Source organism: Hyperolius riggenbachi, chromosome 4 (assembly GCF_040937935.1).
Source record: "Hyperolius riggenbachi isolate aHypRig1 chromosome 4, aHypRig1.pri, whole genome shotgun sequence".
In the NCBI taxonomy this organism is placed as follows: Eukaryota; Metazoa; Chordata; class Amphibia; order Anura; family Hyperoliidae; genus Hyperolius; species Hyperolius riggenbachi.
The window spans coordinates 20,788,101-20,813,751 of record NC_090649.1 but is presented as its reverse complement, the minus strand read 5'-3'; the positions used below and the strand labels follow the sequence as shown (position 1 = coordinate 20,813,751).

General features: G+C 42.9%; 1 protein-coding gene across 1 annotated transcript; it reads left to right on the top strand.

Annotated features, from left to right (window-relative positions):
- Positions 1 to 5,239: 5,239 nt before the first annotated feature.
- On the top strand, positions 5,240 to 20,326 carry LOC137504567 (vomeronasal type-2 receptor 26-like). The gene is made up of 3 exons (XM_068233148.1): positions 5,240 to 5,309; positions 8,216 to 8,339; positions 19,422 to 20,326. Exons 2-3 carry the CDS (start codon positions 8,216 to 8,218, stop codon positions 20,324 to 20,326), a joined length of 1,029 nt encoding a protein of 342 aa, XP_068089249.1. The 5' UTR covers positions 5,240 to 5,309.
- Positions 20,327 to 25,651: the final 5,325 nt, after the last annotated feature.

The following is a 25,651-nucleotide window of genomic DNA, read 5'->3' as shown; positions in this document are numbered from 1 at the left end:
GTTTTATTTTTTTTTTTAAAGATTATTATTCTGTTGTGTATCTTTTAGAGCAGAGAGGACGTTCTGAGTTCAGGTTTTCTTTAAAGTGGATCCGAGATGAACTTTTACTCATTGCATAATTGTGTTCCTTTCTTATTGTTTATAGGGCATTCCTCAAGCCGGAACAAACAGTTCCGGCCAGCGCTAAGGGCTGGATCGGAGGCGGCTGACGTCAGGACGTCGGCTGACGTCCATGACGTCACTCCGCTCGTCGCCATGGCGACGAGGAAAGCGAAACAAGGAAGGCCGCTCATTGCGGCCTTCCTTGTTACTTCTGATCGCCGGAGGCGATCAGAAGTATGCATCGGGAGCGCCCTCTAGTGGGCTTTCATGCAGCCAACTTTTAGTTGGCTGCATGTAATAGTTTTTTTTTTATTAAAAAAAAAACCTCCCGCAGCCACCCTGGCGATCTTAATAGAACGCCAGGGAGGTTAATAGATCCCATAATACACTGCATAGGTCTCACAGAAAACCATAAGGCCCCCTTCACTCTACAGGGAAAGATGCAGCATTTTGTGGAACCCATGAGAACACAACATTTTAACGAGTGACTGCATCCTAGGTTACTAATAGGATGCATTCAGATTGTCCACCGTACTGAACCGTGAATCCAGCGTGCCCGGCCTGGACAGCTTATGGAAAGTCCTGACCTGCTGTCCTGTGGATTCGGTACCGCCGCTGCCTTTCAGACCAATGCAGGGGATACCAGAAGAAACATTGGTTTGCAAAAGACCCATAGGGATCCTACTGCAACAGGGAAAATTCTCATTGGTTCATGGTGGACCAATGCAAGTGGACCAATGAGAATCCTTCGTTTCTAGGTATGATTCACATTGATTTTTTTACAATCCAACAAAGAGCCCCATGCTCTTGTGGCATCCAATCAGTTTTGGGACAGCATAATGCAAATGATGCGGCGAGAACGCAGTGCTGAGTGCCGCACTATTGCCGCATCCACTGCTCTTGCATCTGGACAGATAATGAGGCCTTTCGTTTGAAGTGTTGTCAACTTAAAGATCTAGTACATTTCTTCTGACTACAATTGTTTGCTAAATCCATAGCCTCTATGTCTTGTTCATGAAAGTTTTTTGAATGTTCTGATAGACCATGTGACTGGAAACCCTTGGAAATGTTTCGTCTATTCAGACTTAATCGGGTTCTAAATGGCTGGGTGGTGCGGCCAACATACTGCATGCCACATGGACAAGTTATCAAATATGTACAAAAAGTACTGCATCTCCCAAGGGATCATTTCAGTTAGGAGGCAGGTAGAGGGCACTGTAAGAATCTGCACAGTTCCTGCAATGTAAAACCCTAATTCACTTTAAGAACCACTGTTTTAGCAGAAGACTATATTCAGAGTTCTCCCTTAAGACATATAGAGAATCATAATTCTAATGATTTTAGCAAACATTTTGATATATATAGTGGCAGGATAGTGTACTGGTTAAAGAGAACCAGAGACGAAGCACCCTCATGTATTTTACCATATATACATATCAGTGAGAACATGACAGTAAACACCTACTCAGTCTTCTGTGACGTCTTTTCAAGCCCAAGTCTGCTCCCTTCTGGCTCAGCTTTCCTGCTAGGAGGATACATAGCAGGAAATCAGAGCCACAAGGGGGCAGGCTTGGGCTTGAAAAGACATCAGAGAAGACGGACTCAGCTATAATCATTACGGGGCAAAGCTAGACTGAATGCTCAGTCGGGATTCTTATCAGAGCTGATAACAAGAAGACTGAGCAGTGAAAAGGGAAACAAAAAGCAGAGTAGGTGTTTATTGTCATGTTTCCACTGATATATATATGGTAAAATACATGAAGGTGCTTTGTCTCTGGTTCTCTTTAACCACTTCACCACTGAGGGGTTTTACCCCTTGAACACCAGAGCAATTTTCACCTTTCAGCGCTCCTTCCATTAATTCGTCTATAACTTTATTATTACTTATCCCAATGAAATGAACTATATCTTGTTTTTTTCGCCACCAATTAGGCTTTCTTTAGGTGGGACATTATGCCAAGAATTATTTTATTCTAAATGTGTTTTAATGGGAAAATAGGAAAAAATGTGGGAAAAAATTATTACTTTTCAGTTTTCGGCCATTATAGTTTTTAAATAAAGCATGCTACTGTAATTAAAACCCATGAAATGTATTTAACCATTTGTCCCGGTTATAAAACCATTTAAATTATGCCCCTATCACAATGTTTGGCGACAATATTTTATTTGGAAATAAAGGTGCATTTTTTTTAGTTTTGCATCCATCCCTAATTACAAGCCCGCAGTTTATAAAGTAACAGTGCTATACCCTCTTGACATAAATATTTAAAAAGTTCAGTCCCTAAGGTAACTATTTATGTTTTTTTTTAATTGTATTTTTTTTTTTTTATTACAAAAAAAAAATAAAAAAATGGGGAGTTTGGGAGGTAATGAGTTAATTTATTGTGTAAATGTAATGTTTGTTTATGTAAAATGCTTTTAGGGTGTAATTTACTATTTGGCCACAAGATGGCCACAGTGTGTTTGTTTACATGCGACCTGTAAGCGTCCTTCCGGACGCTTACAGGAAGCAGTAGGAGGCTGGGAGAATCACTATGATCGCGCTGTTTCTAATAGAAGCAGCGCGATCATTGCGGGGGCTTAGATCAACGAACAGGAATGGATTTTCCCGTTCATTGATCTCCGTGCGAGCAGGCGGCGGCGTGCACGAGTGGCGGGTGCGCGCGCACGAGCGGCGGGAGCGCGGACAGCGGCGGGAGCGCGGAAGGTACGGATTTCTCCGTCCCTGGTTTTTTAGGGGGGAAAAAAGGGACGGAGAAATTCGTACCGCGGGGGTTTAAGTGGTTAAAGGGATACTGTAGGGGGAGGGGGGGTCGGGGGAAAATGAGTTGAAGTTACCCGGGGCTTCTAATGGTCCCCCACAGACATCCTGCGCCCGTGCAGCCACTCCCCAATGCTCTGGCCCCGCCTCTGGTTCACTTCTGGAATTTCAGACTTTAAAGTCTGAAAACCACTGCGCCTGCGTTGCCCTGTCCTCACTCCCGCTGATGGCACCAGGAGCGTACTGCGCAGGCACAGTATGGACTGTGCCTGTGCCGTGCACTCCTGGTGACATCAGGGGAAGCGAGGACACGGCAACGCAGGCGCCGGCATTTTCAGACTTTAAAGTCTTAAATTCCAGAAGTGAACCGGAGGTGGGGCCGGAGCATTGGGGAGTGGCTGCGTGGGTACAGGATGCCTGCGGGGGACTATTAGAAGCCCCGGGTAACTTCAACTCATTTTCCCCCGACCCCCCTATAGTATCTCTTTAAGGGCACTGCCTTTGACATGGGAGATCAAGGTTTGAATCCTGGCTAGGGTCAGTACCTATTCGGTAAGAAGTCCTTGGGAAAGACTTCCTAACACTGCTGTGGCCCCTTGAGCATGCCCCTAGTGGCTGCACCCAGGAGAAAAGTGCTATACAATATTAGGATTAGGATATATAAAATGGTCAACTATGGACTTTATATCTTCAGATAAACAATTCTACTTTCCAAAGCACTGATTCTGAGAAATCAGAGTACAGGTCAGAGGAAGCTCCCAGTTTGGTCTGGAGCTTCCGCAGCTATTCAGCTTGTGTCCTGTCAAGTCACTCAATCCTGGAAGCCAAAAGAAAGCTCCTAATTGACATGCATAACACCCCACGGCCCACCTAGAGTGGGAGGTTACTAGTTAACCCTTACAAAATGAAGGTTTTCTGTTTATAATATCAAACCCTAGTTTCATGGGTACTTTTTACTTCACTTAAACTTTCTTTTCTTGCACCTAGTCCAGCTTACGTCTGATGATGGAACTTAAGGTGGCCACACACGATACAATAAAATGATCCGATTTTACGGCAATTCGATAAAAACGATCGGATCTCCCGACAAGATCGAAAGCTTTTTTTTTCAATCGACTGAAAAATCCGATCGGATTTCCCGTTTTCTTCGATTTTTATCAATCCGGAATGCCAGATATTTTTCTTCAATCTTTCTAAACATTGTATGGTGTGTGTTAGATTGTCAGTTTATTAATATACACACCCTAGCAATTTTGTCATAGTTTCCAATAATTTTTATCATAATTGGGGAAAAATTGTACATACGTGTGTGGTACATTGGTCAGATTTTTTTTTTAAAATATTACAATCAGTTAGAAAAATTGATTGCAATTCTTAAATTGAACAGATATTTAAAAAATTGTATGGTGTGTGGCCACCTTTAGCCTAGTTTAGTAATGTTGACTTCTGATTGCAATGCCACGATCTGCAATGATATTTATATTCCTGCTGTAATGAAGAGTGCTGACAACATGAGCACCTTGTGTTTCTGATTGAAGCCAATACATTATCTAAACTGCTTGCAAAGCGTCCATGGTCTACATTGGTCTACATATATCTGCTAACAGCAGGATGAATGTCAAGCTGATACAAGACTTAAGGTGGCCATACACTGGTCGATTTGCCATCAGATTCGACCAACAGATAGATCCCTCTCTGATCGAATCTGATCAGAGAGGGATTGTATGGCCACCTTTACTGCAAACAGATTGTGAACCGATTTCAGCCTGAAACCATCCACAATCTGTGGTGGTGGTAATGGTGGTGCTGCCGCCGCTCCCCCCACCCCCGCATACATTACCTGCTCCGCCGGCGCGAGTCCCCTGTCACCGCTGTCTTCTTCTCCGCTCTGGTCTGGTCTTCGGCATGCTTCACTTCTTCCTGCCCGCCAGGAAGTTTAAACAGTAGAGTGCCCTCTACTGTTTAAACTTCCTGTCGGGCAGGAAGAAGTGAAGCATGCTGGAGACCAGACCAGACCAGAGCGGAGAAGACAGCAGTGACAGCGGGGACTCGCGCCGGCCGGAACAGGTAATGTATACCCGTTGTATTGCGTCGGTTGTCGGGCATTCGAACGCCGCTATCAACGCACTCCCGACCCGCCAGCAATCGAGAAAAACCTTCCACATGGACGGATCATCGGGAATTGACGGGAACGATCGATTTTGGACGGAAATCGATCGTTCTGTCAGCGGTGTGGGCGGCAATTTCACTGCCGATTCGATCACTGTGATTGAATCGGCAGTATATCGACGGGAAAATCGTTAGGTGTATGGGCCCCTTAAGTGTGGTCATTGGATTGCTGGTGCTGATGTGGTAACCAAGCAACCACTACACCAAATATTACAGGCAGCACCACTTTTATCTCAGTGATGGATAATGACAATTATTTTACCTGGAATGTTTGCCAGTAAACATACAGCCTTTTTTAACAGATTTCGGACTGCAGGCTCTGGTCTCTAAGGAGCAGAGCCTTTTTGTTTGTTTGTTTACTTCCTGATCACCTGTCTATGAATGGGCCTGTGAACTGCACCACCGGATGTTGGTATAGCACTACCCCCAAACACTCAGAATTTTCAAGATTTTTACATGTAATAAGCTGAGGAGATGAACAATTGTAACTATCCTCCTACTTTTTATTTCGATATGCCAGTTTGTTATATTGTTTTGTCTCTGCTCAATAATAATAATAATAGTAATTGCAGTATTTGGATTTGGGGGCAATCAGGAGCACACGCATGTTCTTAGCAGCTCACAACCGTGTGAATTGCCCAAGTAATAAAAAAAAAGGAAAAGAATAATCTCACCTGGCTTTCAAATATGTTAAAATGTGTATACGGTTAGAAGGAATTATATCTGAGCATCCTGAGGTGTGTGCAAGCTTATGCATATATAGGCTTTATTAAACTTGCCTTCAACCTATCTTCTGATCTTATGCTGTACACATGATTCAATTTTCCAGCCAATCAATGGGTACAGTATATACTCAACTATATGTATAGAAATTTAGGTCTGACATGCTTAAACTATAGGACTTGACTTATACACGAGTCACGGGCAACACTGAGTAATGTGTGTACTAATAGTGACATTCCCATTTGCAGCCATTACCCTGTGCTAAGAGACACTTTCTTGATAAAAGAAATGCCCGGAACACACAAGTCAGAAAGTCCTGAACACAACAATTAACAAGGAAAGGGGCAGGGGGGAAATACTGGGCTGCAGAAAGGGAAGTGAATATTTGCTGCACTTGGAGGCCTGAAGGAGTTATTGGCTACATTTAAGGGACAGTAGGGGTTAATAGCTGCAACCCCTACTGGTCCCCAAGTGCAGCCATTAACTTTGCTGGGTAGACTTATACTTCAGTTAATAAATTCCAACTTAAAGAGACACTGAAGCGAGAATAAATCTCGCTTCAGTGCTTATATTCAGCAGGGCATGTGTGCACCTGCTAAAACACCGCTATCCCGCGGCTAAACGGGGTTCCCTTACCTCCCAAATCCCCTCCGTTCTTTGCGGGGATCTCTTCCGCATTGAGGCAGGGCTAATGGCCGCAGCCCCGCCACACGCGCGTCTATAAGACGCGTATCTCCGCCTCTCCCCCGCCCTTCTCAGTCTTCCTTCGCTGAGAGGGGCGGGGGAGAGGCGGCGATGCACCGCTGATAGACGCGCAGTGAGGCAGGGCTGCAGCCGTTAGCCCTGCCTCAAGAGCAGCAAATTCTATGACCAAGTTGGTCGTAGATTTTGCAGGGGGGGGGGGTTTGGGGGTGAAGGGACCCCCGTTCAGCTGCGGGATAGCGGCGTTGTAGCAGGGGCACACATGCCCCTGCTGAATATAAGCACTGAAGCGAGATTTATTCTTGCTTCAGTGTCTCTTTAAGTCGGTCAAATATTGGAGTGGACTTATACACGAGGTAGACTTATATTCAATGATTTACGGTAATCTCATGGGGAGTTGTAGCATGTGTAGATGTCCACACTGCTCCTGATCAATAATGAGATCAATTTTCCCATGATAACTTTGCAAAATTGATCCTGTTATCAATTGGGATCAGATCGGGCATGTCGGAAATAATTGACCAATCCCATCAATTGGATGGGAAATTACTTTATGTCTTCTTAGCATTAAAGTGGGATGAAAAAAAAAAAAGAAAAAGAAATCATCCAATTAGAAATTACTTATTTAGCTTACCTATCCTGTTTCTTGGGTTCACTGTCAGATTTAGCGGGAATGTGATATGATAAAAATTAAAGAGAATCTGTACTGTAAAATTCTTACAATAAAAAGCATACCATTCTATTCCTCATGTTCTCCTGGGCCCCTCTGTGCTGTTTCTGCCACTCCCTGCTTCAATCCTGGCTTGTAATTGACAGTTTTAGGCAGTGTTTACAAACAAAAGACATGGCTGCTAACCAGCATGTGATAGGCTGAGAGAAGCTCAGTCTGTGACTCATACAGAGCCTGGAGGGGGAGTGGAGAGGGTGTGTATAGCTTCTTCCCATCACACGCAGAGCAGCACATTCCTGCCTGAGCCGACAAAGCTGACAAAGGAAAGAAGATTAGATTATATAACAGAGATAATACGGCCACTGTGCACCTAGGAAAGGCTGCAGTAAGACAGGCCACATTAGTACAGGTATAGGAACTTATAGGATAGAAGAAATGAGGCTGAACATTTTGTTACAGAGTCTCTTTAAATAATATTTCTGCTAGTTTCCCTATTAACCTTGCCTTTGAGATACCAAACTGACATCCCCTTTCTTTTTCAACTCAGTTCAGTGTTTCATTCCCTAGTGCCACAGCTTACTGTTCCTCCCATGGCAAACATCACCTAGGCAACAGGCTCACATCACTGTGTAAACTCCTCAAGGGGAGGAGGAATTCCATTACCTAATCCTCACAGCATCCTTATCTAATTTGAAATAGGAAGCTTTCAGTTATTTACATTCTGAGATAAGCTTGTTAATGTAGCTAAATAAAAAAAAAAAAAAAAAAACTTCTTAACAATTCCACTAGCACTGCTTAGTTCATGCAGTTAGGCAAAGACACACTGGCCAAGTATACCAAGAAAACAAAATGGAAGGACATGTATGGGTCCATTTTTTTACTTTTGAATATTACAATCCCCTTTAACTAAAAACCCAGAAACATGATGAGAAAGAAGGGTGAAGCCAAGCCAAACTTCATCTAAAAAGTCAACATTTCCATCAGAGTTTTTCAGATTTCTGGCGGAAAAGAAAAGTAGAAGCAGTATTTGGTAGCTACTTATCTCCCTCAGATTAGATTTTTCTTGAAGCATTTTTACTTTTCCACAGATGCCCTCTTCAGTGTGCACTCCCAGCTGCTTCCCCGGATACAGGAAGGTCCCTCAGGAAGGACAACAGAGGTGCTGCTACAACTGTGTGCCCTGTGCAGAGGGCGAGATCTCCAACCAGACAGGTGAGGAACATCTGTGTCAATGTCTGTAAATTCTCAGTTAATGGACATCAGAATATTAAAGGGGAAGAGAATTAAAAGAAAGCGTTTTTTTTTTTCTACTTGGCAATTTTTGATTTATATATTGGAACTTGAGCAACTCAAAACAATGGAAGTTAATCTACAGTATGTTGTCCTTCAAATGTAGGACAATTAATTTTAATGTGGAAATAGAAATGTAGTGACTAGGGATGAGCTTACGAGTTCCACAGGATTTCGATTTCCTGGTTTCCGATCAGATATCAGCTATTTGAGGCGGAAATCAGAGTGCAAAAATGTTTAGGCTTATCACAAGACTCCAAAGTATTAGGCCAATCAAAAAAAATTGGAGGTGTACCGGGGTTGCTAATCGAAAATGCAGATTACACATATCATACATTTGGAAAAAAATAGCAGAAAAAAAACCTGACTAAAATAGCAAAAATAAATATTTTGCAAACACAAAGGCCCAGTGCACACCAAAACCGCTAACAGATCCGCAATATGCTAGCGGTTTTGGGAGCTGATTTCAGAGCGATTCTAGGTATGTTTAGAGAGGTTTTATAAACATACCTAGCGGTTTTGGGTGCGTTTTTGTGTAGCAGATTACACATATTGTTACAGTAAAAGCTGTTACTGAACAGCTTCTGTAACAAAAACGCCTGGCAAACCGCTCTGAAGTAGCGTTTTTCAGAGCGGTTTGCGTTTTTCCTATACTTTACATTGAGGACGAAACGCTCCAGAAAACCGCACACATGCAGCAGGAGGCCCGTTTGCGGCTGGGCAAAAACCTCAAACCGCCGGTGTGCACCATCCCATTGCAATACATTAGCCAAGCGTTTTTACAGGCGTATGCGGCCGGCGGATCGCTCCAAAAACCGCTCGGTGTGCACTAGGCCAAAGACACTTTTTGGATTACAAAATTTAATTGGCAATCAGCATTTCGAACCCATTCCTAGTAATGACCCCCTAAGGATAAGTTATTCATTGCTACTCCTGGGGAAATCAACGAATGAAACACCAGTGCTGTGAATCCCTTCTCAGACATGTTCTTTCTCAGGCTTGTTGGTCATTTGGGTTTATTTCTAGATTTTTCCTATGGGGATCCCAGAAAAACAGGATTATTTCTATTGATCAGAAACCTGAACGCTTATAAATTATGGTCCAATATGTCTCTATTTGCATGTGTTTTTTACTAAGTGGACAGAAATAACATGTTTTTTTTTACTCTCACTGAGTTTATTAAAGTAAGTTAACAACTTACATCAATAAGCAGTATAATTGATAATATAAAAAAGACTACCAAAAAATGTGCATAGAGAACATATTGACCAATGACCTGTGAACAAGCCAAAACCAAAAGAAACATAACATAAGGCCTCAGTTATTTGGACTGAGTTAGTCAAAAAGGCTTGGGGTGCAGACCTGCCCTTTAAGGGGATTTTCTCTTAGAGAGAAAATCTACAGTTCTGTCAGCAGAACTAGGACATACCAAGAAGCTGTTCTATGGACAAGGCCACAGGTCTCACTGACCTCAACATGTACACCACAAGAACAGTAAACATAGGCCATATGTACAAAATGCCACATTCTTGTAAGTAAGCAAAAGGCATCATTAAATATTAATCGAGTAGGTGGGTAGTATGACACCACGAGGGATCTAAGCCAATAGTCGGGTCTGGGGGATGGCTAAGATGAGGTCAAATTTAACTCTTTCCTAGTCGGTATTAAAGAGACGGGTGGGCTGACGGAGCTCACTCTGATTCCTACTTTTCTGTTCTCTATATGCTGACTGGAACACCTCATTATTTTCCCTTTCTCTATGTAATCTGATATGATGTATGCTGTACATAGGTAGTCTAGAAGATGTAACATAGTTTAGAAAGAAGGTAACTGACTAACATTCAGGAGGAAGGTTAGTCAAGAGCTGTAACGCCAAGAACTTAAACAGAAGAAGTTGCTTTGCTAGGATATGATGAACTATATCTGTATTTCTGCTTCCTGAATAAATAACTTGTACATTGAAGAAGCCTGAGAACGGTCTATCTCCAATAATGCTTGCTGTGTTGAGAGTCAAGGTATCTCACAGTCTGTGAGGCGCAACTATAAGAAGTTGCTGGTGTCGAAGCAAACAGGTGATTTATAACAGCAGTTATATAGGCATTACAATTTAAGCAGTTATATAGGCATTACAATTTAGACATGTACATAATGAAAGAAGTTTCATGTAGAGTAGATTCAGTGGAAGAGCCACCTAAGGTATTTCAGTAGTACATTTTGAGTTGGGATCAGCTTACTATGCTGATACAAGAGGTTGAGGTGCGGGACACACTTAGAAATAATCCAGCGGGAACATCATTTGTAATAGGAAGAATGAGTGTCCTTGAGAAGGCTTGTAAGACACTTGTCAATACAAAAACAAATTGCCTGATCCAATTTACTTCTCCAAAGTTTTCTCCTAGGAGATCATTTTTCATTTTCTGTTTAAAATCACTTTTGCACTCTGCATGCAATTTAAAAACTACTAAAAGGTAGGTGAATAAGTACTGCCAACATTATTCTGAGTATTTTATTGCTTGCTTCCTGTTAGTTTAAAGTGGTCTGAAACTCCGACATAACATTCAATAAAAATGTGTTTTCCTACTTTTTATTACTCATACAGTTATCATATTTGCTTTTGTGCCTATGTAATATTGTCTGTTTACAAATTACAAGTTTCAAAAGTGTAGTTTATTGTACCCTGAAAGCTGCCATTGCATTTTATTCAAACTGCTTTTTATTATGTATTTGTACCGGTCATGTGACCGTGACGTCACTAATGACACTACTTTACTGCCCTAGTAATGCAGGGGCTGTAGAAGAGTTGAGACTCCCTGAGAGTGTATTACTGAATACAGCAGAGTACGGGATTCAGGCCGTGGGCACTCACACAATATATGAAACAATGATGATACAGGAGGATGGTCAGATTTTACGCCAGGTCATACACAATATATCAATAACAGGGTTGCTAGGATGAGACAGACGGATAGTCAAGAGTTCAGGCCGGGTCATACACAGATTATCTATAACAGGATTGCTAGGATAAGGCAAACGGATAGTTAAGAGTTCAGGCCAGGTCATGCACAAATTATCAATAACAGGATTGTAGGATAAGGCAAAAGGTTGGTCTAGAGATCAGGCCGGGTCATACACAGATATCACTAACAGGATTGTAGGATACGGCAAATGGATAGTCTAATATTCAAGCTGGGTCATACACAAATATCAATACAATACAATGTTTTGTGCAACTACAGTCACTAGAGCCTAGTAGCAGCAAAGCATATATAACAGGCGTGGAGCCGCGTATTGGAAATGTTTATATACACACCGGCTGCGTCACTTCCGGTACACCTGCCACCTGGTCGCATAGGGAGGACGCGTACTCTGACGTGTCTGTACCGTGCAATCCTTGGAACGCACGCGCCTGCGCAGAGATGCCGGTTGAGACGCCATGGGACGCAAGCCAGAAGTGCCTGGATCGTCACAGGCGTGCGGACTAGGTAGTGTCATTACATTGATCTATATGGATATCTGGTATATCAATTTGCTTAACATAAATTCCCACACTCACATACCCAACAAAATACAAAATTCAAAATTTTTTACAAGTATCTCAAAGGACTTGAAGCACTAGTCCTAAAATCTATCCATCAATTGCAAAAAATCCCACTACATCAATCCTCACACCTAGCTTCAATGTATAAGTCCATAGCGAGTGATTAAGTCCATCAATAAACAGTTGTCTAATGACCTAGTGCTCAAGTCCCAGAACAGGAACGCAACCTTATGGCACTGTTTCAGAGGAGCCCTCTTAATTCCTACTTGGGAGTAAATGATTCAGCATACATTCCTATAGACACATTCTCCATAACAATCCAAAGACAAAAGTCCTGGTTTACAAGTCCTAAATTCAAAAACGTCCTAAAATTGCAAATTATTGTGTTCTTATTGCACCAGCAATTATTATCCTTATTGAGAAACCGATTATGCTCACCAAACTCTAGTGCCAATCATAACAGTTGGCAATCAGCGTGTGTGGCCCAGCCAGTAAATCTCATCCGATCCGCCTGTGTCTCCAACCGTGTTCCAGCCGTGCATGAAAGGGAAAAGAAGCTTTATGGCGTAGTATGTTTATGATTACTCACCACAAAGTGCTCATCACACACCACCTCATATATCGTGACCCAGCACCTTAAACTTCTCCGCATGCAGGCGCTCCCATAGCAATACACTAGCCTCTACCAAATAGTGTGGTTGACCCAGTGCGACCAGCGTAAGCGTTTGTTCAGCAGCTTAGATCCGCTTCTACAGTACACGTATTCCCACAGCACCTTGAACTCAGAAAAATGCTTGCATAGCGTGATACCGTTTATTCCAAGTAAAAATAATATAAAATTGTACTCACAATGCTTGAATAAAAATGCGCATCAATAAAATCCACGTGGTTCAGCGTCTCCCTCCGTGGTTAGGCTCCGCCCAACTAGTTTTGTCTTGGATGACTCATCAGGCGCCCCTAGCATTTGTCTGAGTTCAAGGTGCTGTGGGACTACGTGTACTGTAGAAGGGGATCTAAGCTGCTGAACAAACGCTTACGCTGGTCGGATCAGCCAATTTTTTTGCTGAAGGTAGTTTATTTAAAGGAATTAAATGGTCCATTTTGCTAAATCGGTCTACCACGACCCAAATGACCGCATACCCTTTGGAGGCTGGTAAGTCCACAATAAAGTCCATGGACACATTTGTCCAAGGTTTGGATGGGATAAGTAAGGGCTGGAGTGAACCACTTGGCGCAGTGCGAGAAACCTTACTGCGAGCACAGGTGGAGCATGCGCTGACATATGCCTTGGAATCGCGTGTCAGAGATGGCCACCACACCCAGCGAGATAGGAGCTCCAGGGTCTTGGTTTCTCCGGGGTGGCCTGCTGACTTGTCATCATGGAAGTGTTGCAAGACTTTGAGCCTCCATTGAGGGGGAACAAAAATGCAGTCGGCATTTTTCCCGGGGGAGCATCACCTTGAAAAGAAGAAAGAATGTCCATTAAATCTTTGTCTGGCACAGGGGTAGTCACAGCTGCAATTATGCATTGTGTAGGCACAATAGGTTCGGGAGCCTGAATTTCAGTGGAATCTGGACTAAAATAACGCGACTAGGCATCCGCCTTAACGTTCTTGGACCCAGGTTTATACGTAATTGTAAACTTAAATCTGGAGAAGAACAGAGCCCATCGAGCCTGCCTAGGATTCAACCTCTTAGCAGACTCGATGTACTCCAGATTCTTGTGGTCGGTGAACACCGTGACTGGATATGCTGCACCCTCCAGCCATTGTCTCCATTCCTCAAATGCCCACTTTATCCCCAACAACTCTGTTTCCGATGTCATAATACCGCTCTGCTGAAGAAAGTTTCTTAGAGAGGAAGGTGCATGGGTGCAACATCTTGGGAGTCCCAGCGTATTGAGAGAGGACAGCTCCTACCCCAAGCTCGGAAGCGTCAACCTCAACAATAAAGAGCCGTGAAACATCTGGGTGCACCAGGACGGGTGCGGAGCAAAAGGCTTCCTTCAGTGCTTTAAAAGCGAGGTGAGCCTGAGTGGACCACTGACTAGGATCCGCCCCCTTTTTGGTCAAGTCAGTTAAGGGTGCCACCTTAAGAGAGAACCCTTTAATAAATTTCCTGTAGAAATTTGCGAGCCCTAAGAACCTCTGCAGTGACTTCAAATGAACAGGTCGCGGCCAATTGAGAACTGCTGAGACTTTTGCTGGGTCCATGGTTAGACCTGAATCTGAGATGATGTACCCCAGAAAAGGAACCTGATGGGTCTCAAATGTGCACTTCTCAAGCTTGGCATATAAATGGTGCTCTCTCAATTTTTGCAACACTGCCCGGGCATTATCCCATTGTTCTGAGAGGGAAGAGGAGTAAATTAAAATGTCATCCAAATAGACGATGACAAATCTTCCCAGAAAGTCTCTGAAGACGTCATTGATGAATTATTGGAAGACTGCAGGGGCATTGCAGAGTTCAAGGGCATCACCAAATACTCATAATGCCCGTCATGAGTATTGAATGCAATCTTCCATTCATCCCCTTGACGGATTTGAATAAGATTATAGGCCCCCTGAGATCTAATTTGGTGAACACCTGAGACCTGTCCAAACAGATCATCAATTAGTGGAAGAGGGTAACGTTTTTTTATGGTGATCTTGTTCAGACATCTGTAATCAATACAGGGTCTGAGACCACCATCTTTCTTCTCCACGAAGAAAAACCCAGCCCCTGCAGGAGAATATGAAGGGCGGATAAACCCCTTCTCGAAGTTCTCCTTGATGTATTCCCTCATAGCCGACCTTTCTGGAGCTGACAAACTATACAAATGACCCAGAGGAAGCATAGTTCCTGGCAACAGGTCGATGGGGCAGTCATATGGGCGGTGTGGGGGTAACTCATCTGCTGCACGGGCGAGAACACATCAGAAAAGGCCCTGTAAACTTCAGGTATCTGCTGGGAGATTAGTACTGAGAAGAGGTAAAGTGCTGAGACAGTTCTTTTGACAGAACCCAGACCAGCTAACAAGTTGTCCGGAGTGCCAATCCAGGACTGGGTTGTGTCGTCTCAACCAGGGCAAACCTAGTACTAATGGAGTAGAGGGCACATTCAGCAGGAAGAAAGTGATTATTTACGAATGTAAAGCCCCAACTTTGAGGTGCAATTCTGGGGTTACAGCCATGGGAGAAGCTAACTGTAAGGGTGAGTCATCAATGGCTGTAATTTGTAGTGGACTACAAAAGGGTAGTGATGGGATGTTTAATTGTTTGGCCAGAGATACATCCAAGAAATTCCCTGCAGCCCCACTGTCAATAAAAGCTTGCCCTGTTATCCCCTTCTCCTGCCAATCAAGACAAAAAGGTAACAAAAACCATTTTTCTTTAAGAGGAATTACCTGCCCGCGTAGGTGAACTTCCTGAAATCCACCTAGGCACTGGAGTTTCCCGACTTCTTCTCGGGACAGGTACGGACCATATGACCGGAACCTCTGCAGTTAAGACACAGGCGCTGGGATCTTCTCTGTGTCTTTTCGGCCGGAGAGAGTTTGGAAGACCCGATTTGCATGGGTTCTTCCATTGCCACAGGAGGGTTTGTGGTACCAGTGACTATCGGACTGACATTTCCAGCTACTAGTACAGATTGTTCCAGACATCTTTGACGTATCCGTCGATCCACCCTGATAGCTAGAGTAATGGCTTCGTCAAGTGACAGAGGTAGTGGATAATTAACTAAATGATCCTTGACTGTCTCTGTCAGCCCAAAATGAATTAATCCAGTAGGGCAGGATACTGACCACCTTCTGAATTCTGAGGCGTAAATTTCAGCTGTATTTTTTCAATGCTTCAGACCCTAATTTTATGTGAAGCAGTGGCGGTGACGTCTGGGTTAGAATACAACACGCTCATGGCCTTAAAGAACTCCTCTACAGAGGAAAGAGCTGGATGTTCCAGCGGGAGACTGAAAGCCCATGCTTGTGGATCTCCCTGCAACAAGGAAATGACCAGGGCCACCTTTTGAGCTTCAGTTCCAAAAGCTCTGGGCCCGAAGCTCTGGGCCTTACAAAGAAATACATCATACATGAGTTCATGAAGTTACTGAAAGCACTATGATCCCCTGAAAACTTTTCTGGAAGGCGGAGTTTAGGCTCTGGTGCTGGAATTAATGGAGGAGGTGCTGCTGGCTCCTCAGGAGGTGCGGGTGGAGCATTATCATCACCCTCACGATTTACATCAACAGCCGAAGCAGTAGCCTGAGCTTGTGCCAGAGGGGTCACCATATCAGCGAGACCCTTGACCACCTCTGTCAATTGGTCTATCTGTTGCTGTAGATCCTCCATATATAATTATATTTTGGGCCTGTTATAATGTAACGGTCGTCTGACCGTGACGTCACAAATGACACTACTTTACTGCCCTAGTAATGCAGGGGCAGTAGAGAGTTGAGACTCCCTGAGAGTGTATTACTGAATACAGCAGAGTACGGGATTCAGGCCGTGGGCACTCACACAATATATGAAACAATGATGATACAGGAGGATAGTCAGATTTTACGCCAAGTCATACACAATATATCAATAACAGGATTGCTAGGATGAGACAGGCGAATAGTCGAGAGTTAAGGCTGGGTCATACACAGATTATCAATAACAGGATTGCTGGGATGAGGCAAACTAATAGTCTAGAGATCAGGCCGGGTCATACACAGATATCAATAACAGGATTGTAGGATAAGGCAAATGGATAGTCTAATATTCAAGCCAGGTCACACACAAATATCAGTACAATACAATGTTTTGTGCAACTACAGTCACTAGAGCCTAGTAGCGGCAAAGCTCACGCTATAAACAGACGTGGAGCCGTGTACCGGAAGTGTTTATATACACACCGGCCGCGTCACTTCCGGCTACGCCTGCCGCCTGGTCGCATAGGGAGGACGCGTACTCTGATGCGTCTGTCCCGTGTGACCCCTGGAATGCACGCGCCTGCGCAGAGCTGCCGGAGGAGACGCCGTTGAATGCAAGCCGGAAGTGCCTGGATCGTCGCAGGCGCGCGGGCCAGGTAGTATCATTACAATATAAACATTTTCTAATGAGCTTTTCTGAACTGTGTGTATGTGTCTGAAAAACAGAGAGCTGCTCTCGACTTGTTACACTGTGTTTACACACATTCTAACAACATTGGAATGTAAGCAAAGATACTGTTATCTCTAGTTTGGATGCAGATTGAAGCTGAATAGCAGGACAAAGTGCTTTTGTTTAACCATTTCAGGGATGTTTTGCTAAAAAAAAATCTGGGATAGTAGCTTTCAAGCTATGAGGAATCTTTTAGAGCAAAGTCGAAATTTATAATGTGAAGATATCACCTAGTGGGCTCTTTTACACTACATGTGATTCTGATTTGCAATTTTACATGCAATTCAGACTGCTGCGTTTTGGATGCGATTGAGCTCTACTATAATGAGTATAGTAGCCTGACCCCACCTGCTCCAAATCCATTAGTAAAGCTGATCTTCCAAAGAACCAATGAAGATGATTTCAAACATACTTAAATGTTAGCACTAATGTATGCAAATTGTTTAAAGCAAATAAAAAGCAAACCTAAAAAGTCTCTGGATGCTATAGATCGTCCTGCTCCTCTCTCCATGAACTCGGTTCACTGCTGTCCCCTTTGAAATTCCAAATCTTCGGGAGTATTCAGAGGGTTTTGGAAGCACTTGTGTCCTTAAAGGGAAGGTCCAAGCAAAAAAAAAAAAATGAGTTTTACTTACCTGGGGCTTCTACCAGCCCCATGTAGCCATCCTGTGCCCTTGTAGTCACTCACTGCTGCTCCAGTCCCCCGCTGGCAGCTTTCTGACCTCGGAGGTCAGGGCCACATTGCATACATTTTTACGCATTCCAGCTAGTGCAGGAACAAAAATTTACGCGTTGCACCACTAACGCGTAAAAATGTATGCGTTAATGTTCCTGCACTAGCGGGAATGTGTAAAAATGTACGCAATTCGGCCCTGACCTCCGAGGTCAGAAAGCTGCCAGCGGGGGACTGGAGCAGCAGTGAGTGACTACGAGGGCACAGGATGGCTGCATGGGGCTGGTAGAAGCCCCAGGTAAGTGAAACTCATTTTTTTTTTTTTGCTTGAACCTTCCCTTTAAAGCGGACCTGAGATAAAAAACTGACTATAACAAGTAACTTGTCTATATATCTTATCTAAAGTTTATATAGTTTACACAGCAAATATAGCTGCAAACAGCTTTAATAGAAAATGGTTATTTCTTCCTGTGATACAATGACAGCAGCCATGTTGTATGTAAACATTACACAGAGGCAGGCTTATCTGTATCTTGATCACTAAAACTGTGAAAAAAAACCTAATCCCACCTCCTCCCTCCTCCCCTCTGCCTCTGAAATCAATGGCTAGTAACACCACCTCCTCCTCCTCCTCCTGCCCAGACTGAGCTCCCATGAGCCCTTGCTACTGCCAAAGCTCTCTGAAAACCTGTGGGCGTGGTTTATTTAGTTTATAGGGAATTAGAGTATTAAAACAAAAAAGTATTTGGCTTGAGGAATGCCCTATAAACAATAGGAAAGGAACACACTTATGCAATGAGTAAAAATTCACCTCGGATCCACTTTAAGTGCTTTTACAGATGGGTGTTTTTTTTTGTGTGTGTTTGTGTCTAATTTTCTTTTTAGGTTCGCTTTAGTATTACTTTTAGTGTTTTATGCAAACATGTACACACATTCTGTGTTTTCAGACCTGAGACACACTATGAGTGGCAAAATCGCCACAATCATGATTTTATAAAATCGTAATCTTGGCGATTTTGCTCAGATTTTACAGTGATTTTAATGCATGGGAGTGGTTTTTTTTTATTTTTTTATTTTGTTTTAAGTCGACAGTGATGACTGTCAGAAAATTGTTCACGGTGTGTGTCAGACCTAAGTCAGCCAATAGCACACAAGGGGCTTAATTCACAAAAGGGTGCTAAGTGTTAGCACGCCTGTGAAAAGCCCCTTAGCGCACGCAAAGTACCTTTGCGCGCACTAATGTTCGGACAAAAATTATCGCTCACAAAAAGTAAGTCGGTGCACTGAAAATGTCGCACAGTGCACACAAAAAGTCGCATCGCCCGCGTGCATAAGCTCTTTTGCCCGCGGGCGATGCGACTTTTCGCGCGCACGATGCGAAGATTCACACGCACCGGTGCGACGTTACCAGTGCACCGACTTAGCGCAAATTTTTGTGCACGATAACTTCTTAGCGTCCTTGTTTGGACGTCTTAAGCCTTAAGACGTCCTACCTGACTTAGCGCCGGTTAGTGAATCGAGGCCAATATAGGCAACACATACAATGTCTGTATAACGCACTTTAGGTCCAATAGGTTAGAACGTTTGATAGAATTTGCCTATTAAAGCAATGCAAAAGTTAGTGAATATGCCCATTATGTGATAACTCTAGGATGTGTCACTTCTATACAGATATGGAAAAATGCAGGCGATGCACAGAAGATCACTGGCCCAATGAAGTAAGAGACACCTGCATTCCAAGACCAGTTGAGTTTTTATCCTATGGAGATGGACTGGCCGTGTGTTTTCTTGTGTTTTCTCTCTTCTTCTGTTTTTTAGCAGGTGTTGTGTTAGCGATATTCATCACCCACAAAGACACTGCAATAGTAAAAGCCAATAACCAGAACCTCAGCTTCATCCTCCTCCTCTCGCTGGTCTTCTCCTTTCTGTGTCCTCTGCTGTTCATTGGACATCCCACCAAGATTTCCTGTCTCCTCCGACAAGTGACCTTTGGAAATATCTTTACACTGGCTGTCTCTTCCATCTTAGCCAAAACAGTCACCGTTCTCTTGGCCTTTAACACCATCAAACCAAACAGAAGAAGAAGTAGCATGTTAGGAAAATATTTCCCTGCTTTTTTCCTGATCCTTGGCTCTTTTGGACAGTCAGTGATATGTGTCTTCTGGTTAAACTTCTCTCCACCATTCCCAGAATATAACTCCCATGTGGAGGTTGGCAAGGTGATATTACAGTGTAACGAGGGTTCTGTCACTGCTTTCTATACTGTGATTGGCTACATGGGATGTCTGGCAACGATAAGCTTCATTGTAGCATTTTTAGCCAGAAACCTTCCAGATACCTTCAATGAAGCTCAGTACATCACCTTCAGCATGCTGGTCTTCTGCAGTGTTTGGATTGCGTTCATACCAGCCTATCTCAGCACCAAAGGGAAATACATGGTGGCTGTGGAGGTCTTCTCCATCTTGGCCTCCAGTGCTGGACTCCTGAGCTGCATCTTCATCCCCAAATGCTACATCATCCTGATGAGACCAAAGCTGAACACTAAGACTGGTGTAACGGTCAGAAGAACATTATAAATAAATAAGCTGGAATTGTGCACTGAGTAAATAAATGCCTAAATACAGTGCTGCCCAAAATTATTCATACCCCTGCCAAGTGTTGACTTAAAGTTACTTTGATTCAACCAGCAAGTAATTTTTTGATGGGAAATGACATAGATGTCGTTGAGCAAAAGTGTCCAGTTCAAAATTATTCATACCCTTCTCAATAATCAATAGAAAAGCCTTAATTGCCTCAATTGGCTATTACAGCAATCAAACACTTCCTATAATTGCAGACCAGCTTTCTGCATGTCCCCACAGGTATTTTGCCCATTCATCTTTAGCAATGAGCTCCAAATCTTTCAGGTTGGAGGATCTTCTTGCCATCACCCTGATCTTTAGCTCCCTCCACATATTCTCAATTGGATTCAAGTCAGGACTCTGGCTGGGCCTCTCTAAAACGTTAATGTTGTCTGCTAAACATATCTTCACCATTTTTGCTGTGTGTTTTGGGTCATTATGCTGAAATGTCCACTGGTGGCCAAGGCCAAGTTTCTCTGCAGATTGCCTGATATTGTCATTGAGAATACTCATGTATTGCACTTTTTTCATGGTGCCTTTTACTGTGATTAGGTTCCCTGATCCATTGGCTAGAAAACACCCCCAAAGCATTAGGTTCCCACCACGTTTGACAGTGGGGATGGTGTTCTCTGGGTTGAAGTCTTCTCCTTTTTTTGCCAAATGAAGGAGCCACACTGTGACCAAGCAATTCAATTTTTGTTTCATCTGACCATAACACAGAAGACCAGAAGTCTTCTTCTTTGTCCAGATGAGCATTTGCAAAGGCCAAGTGAGCTTTTGTGTGCCTTATCTTGGGAAGTGGAGTCCTTCTTGGTCTGCATCCATGGAACCCAGCCGTGTGCAGTGTCCGTTGGATTGTTTGCCTTGAGAAATTGCCAGCAGCAGAGCCCAGATTCACCAGAATGGCCTCTCTCACTATCCTCCTAGTCAGCACAGGTGTCTTTTTTGGCTTCCAATCACACCCTCTGAGAATGTCCACAGTGTGGAAAATGTATTTTTTAATAATACTTTGCACTGTAGCCACTGGAACTTGAACACGTTTAGAAATGGCCTTGTAGCCCTTTCCTGACTTGTGAGCAACCACAATACACAGCCGCAGGTCCTCACTGAGCTGCTTTGCCTTAGCCATGACTGTTCACAAACTAACATTAAATGAATGTAGGTATGCACACCTTCCAACACAGCAGAGAACAATGAACATGTGGGTGCTACAGTCAGTAAACCAGACCTACTTGAGGTCTTACAAAATCATAAATATACAAGAAATGACCGGCACACCAAGCTGTTGTATTGCTTAAATCTTGTATTGTATAATATGATCACAAAAAACACAGATTTGTCACAAAATACAATGGGCTGTGGACAGCAGATCACAGCCCAGTAAGTGTGTACAATGATAGTGGTTACAATGATAGTACAAAGCTGAACAACAAAGGCAAGTACAATCCGTGGATCATTACATGTAGAACATACAATCACTGCATCAAGCTAGCAGCAGCTAGAAAACGTGCAGGGAGCATGTGCAAGGAGCAAACACTGAATCTAATCTGACTAGTGACACAATAAGCTCTGGCAGCGTTCAGATAACCATGCAGTGATCGTCAGAAGGAATGTCCATATTTACCCTTTGGACATTCCTTCTGACGATCACTGCATGATTATTTGAAGGCTGCCAGAGCTTATTGTGTCACTAGTCAGATTAGATTCAGTGTTTGCTCCTTGCACATGCTCCCTGCACGTTTTCTAGCTGCTGCTAGCTTGATGCAGTGATTGTATGTTCTACATGTAATAATCCACGGATTGTACTTGCCTTTGTTGTTCAGCTTTGTACTATCATTGTAACCACTATCATTGTACACACTTACTGGGCTGTGATCTGCTGTCCACAGCCCATTGTATTTTGTGACAAATCTGTGTTTTTGTGATCACATTATACAATACAAGATTTAACCACTTCAGGACCACAGTCTTTTCGCCCCTTAAGGACCAGAGCCTTTTTCTCCATTCAGACCACTGCAGCTTTCACGGTTTAATGCTCGGTCATACAACCTACCACCTAAATGAATTTTACCTCCTTTTCTTGTCACTAATACAGCTTTCTTTTGATGCTATTTGATTGCTCCTGCGAGTTTTACTTTTTATTATATTCATCAAAAAAGACATGAATTTTGGCAAAAAAATGATTTTTTTAACTTTCTGTGCTGACATTTTTCAAATAAAGTAAAATTTCTGTATACATGCAGCGCGAAAAATGTGGACAAACATGTCTTTGATAAAAAAAAACCCATTCAGTGTATATTTATTGGTTTGGGTAAAAGTTATAGCGTTTACAAACTATGGTGCAAAAAGTGAATTTTCCCATTTTCAAGCATCTCTGACTTTTCTGCGCACCTGTCAGGTTTCATGAGGGGCTAGAATTCCAGGATAGTATAAATACCCCCCAAATGACCCCATTTTGGAAAGAAGACATCCCAAAGTATTCACTGAGAGGCATAGTGAGTTCATAGAAGATATTATTTTTTGTCACAAGTAAGCGGAAAATGACACTTTGTGACAAAAAAAAAAAAAAAAAAAGTTTCCATTTCTTCTAACTTGCAACAAAAAAAAATGAAATCTACCACGGACTCACCATGCCCCTCTCTGAATACCTTGAAGGGTCTACTTTCCAAAATGGGGTCATTTGTGGGGTGTGTTTACTGTCCTGACATTTTGGGGGGTGCTAAATTGTAAGCACCCCTGTAAAGCTTAAAGGTGCTCATTGGACTTTGGGCCCCTTAGCGCAGTTAGGCTGCAAAAAAGTGCCACACATGTGGTATTGCCGTACTCAGGAGAAGTAGTATAATGTGTTTTGGGGTGTATTTTTACACATACCCATGCTGGGTGGGAGAAATATCTCTGTAAATGACAATTTGTTAATTTTTTTTACACACAATTGTCCATTTACAGAGATCTTTCTCCCACTCAGCATGGGTATGTGTAAAAATACACCCCAAAACACATTATACTACTTCTCCTGAGTATGGCGATACCACATGTGTGGCACTTTTTTGCACCCTAACTGCGCTAAAGGGCCCAAAGTCCAATGAGTATCTTTAGGATTTCACAGGTCATTTTGCGGAATTTGATTTCCAGACTACTCCTCACGGTTTAGGGCCCCTAAAATGCCAGGGCAGTATAGGAACCCCACAAATGACCCCATTTTAGAAAGAAGACACCCCAAGGTATTCCGTTAGGAGTATGGCGAGTTCATAGAAGATTTTATTTTTTGTCACAAGTTAGTGGAAAATGACACTTTGTGAAAAAAACAATAAAAATCAATTTTCCGCTAACTTTTGACAAAAAATAAAATCTTCTCTGAACTTACCATACTCCTAACGGAATACCTTGGGGTGTCTTCTTTCAAAAATGGGGTCATTAGTGGGGTTCCTATACTGCCCTGGCATTTTAGGGGCCCTAAACCGTGAGGAGTAGTCTGGAAATCAAATTCCGCAAAATGACCTGTGAAATCCTAAAGATACTCATTGGACTTTGGGCCCTTTAGCGCAGTTAGGGTGCAAAAAAGTGCCACACATGTGGTATCGCCGTACTCGGGAGAAGTAGTACAATGTGTTTTGGGGTGTATTTTTACACATACCCATGCTGGGTGGGAGAAATAACTCTGTAAATGGACAATTGTGTGTAAAAAAATCAAAAGATTGTCATTTACAGAGATATTTCTCCCACCCAGCATGGGTATGTGTAAAAATACACCCCAAAACACATTATACTACTTCTCCCGAGTACGGCAATACCACATGTGTGGCACTTTTTTGCACCCTAACTGCGCTAAAGGGCCCAAAGTCCAATGAGTATCTTTAGGATTTCACAGGTCATTTTGCGGAATTTGATTTCCAGACTACTCCGCACGGTTTAGGGCCCCTAAAATGCCAGGGCAGTATAGGAACCCCACAAATGACCCCATTTTAGAAGGAAGACACCCCAAGGTATTCCGTTAGGAGTATGGTGAGTTCATAGAAGATTTTATTTTTTGTCACAAGTTAGTGGAAAATGACACTTTGTGAAAAAAACAATAAAAATCAATTTTCCGCTAACTTTTGACAAAAAATAAAATCTTCTATGAACTTACCATACTCCTAACGGAATACCTTGGGGTGTCTTCTTTCTAAAATGGGGTCATTAGTGGGGTTCCTATACTGCCCTGGCATTTTAGGGGCCCTAAACCGTGAGGAGTAGTCTGGAAATCAAATTCCGCAAAATGACCTGTGAAATCCTAAAGATACTCATTGGACTTTGGGCCCTTTAGCGCAGTTAGGGTGCAAAAAAGTGCCACACATGTGGTATCGCCGTACTCGGGAGAAGTAGTACAATGTGTTTTGGGGTGTATTTTTACACCTACCCATGCTGGGTGGGAGAAATAACTCTGTAAATGGACAATTGTGTGTAAAAAAATCAAAAGATTGTCATTTACAGAGATATTTCTCCCACCCAGCATGGGTATGTGTAAAAATACACCCCAAAACACATTATACTACTTCTCCCGAGTACGGCAATACCACATGTGTGGCACTTTTTTGCACCCTAACTGCGCTAAAGGGCCCAAAGTCCAATAAGTATCTTTAGGATTTCACAGGTCATTTTGCGGAATTTGATTTCCAGACTACTCCTCACGGTTTAGGGCCCCTAAAATGCCAGGGCAGTATAGGAACCCCACAAATGACCCCATTTTAGAAAGAAGACACCCCAAGGTATTCCGTTAGGAGTATGGTGAGTTCATAGAAGATTTTATTTTTTGTCACAAGTTAGTGGAAAATGACACTTTGTGAAAAAAACAATAAAAATCAATTTTCCGCTAACTTTTGACAAAAAATAAAATCTTCTATGAACTTACCATACTCCTTATGGAATACCTTGGGGTGTCTTCTTTCTAAAATGGGGTCATTTGTGGGGTTCCTATACTGCCCTGGCATTTTAGGGGCCCTAAACCGTGAGGAGTAGTCTGGAAATCAAATTCCGCAAAATGACCTGTGAAATCCTAAAGATACTCATTGGACTTTGGGCCCTTTAGCGCAGTTAGGGTGCAAAAAAGTGCCACACATGTGGTATCGCCGTACTCGGGAGAAGTAGTACAATGTGTTTTTGGGTGTATTTTTACACATACCCATGCTGGGTGGGAGAAATAACTCTGTAAATGGACAATTGTGTGTAAAAAAATCAAAAGATTGTCATTTACAGAGATATTTCTCCCACCCAGCATGGGTATGTGTAAAAATACACCCCAAA

Bases quoted from the DNA above. Each gene is read 5' to 3' on its own strand.
- LOC137504567 (XM_068233148.1), top strand. From the start codon at position 8,216: ATGCCCTCTTCAGTGTGCACTCCCAGCTGCTTCCCCGGATACAGGAAG. The intron at 8,340-19,421 runs GTGAGGAACATC...ACTTCTATACAG, and splicing joins CGAGATCTCCAACCAGACAG to ATATGGAAAAATGCAGGCGA.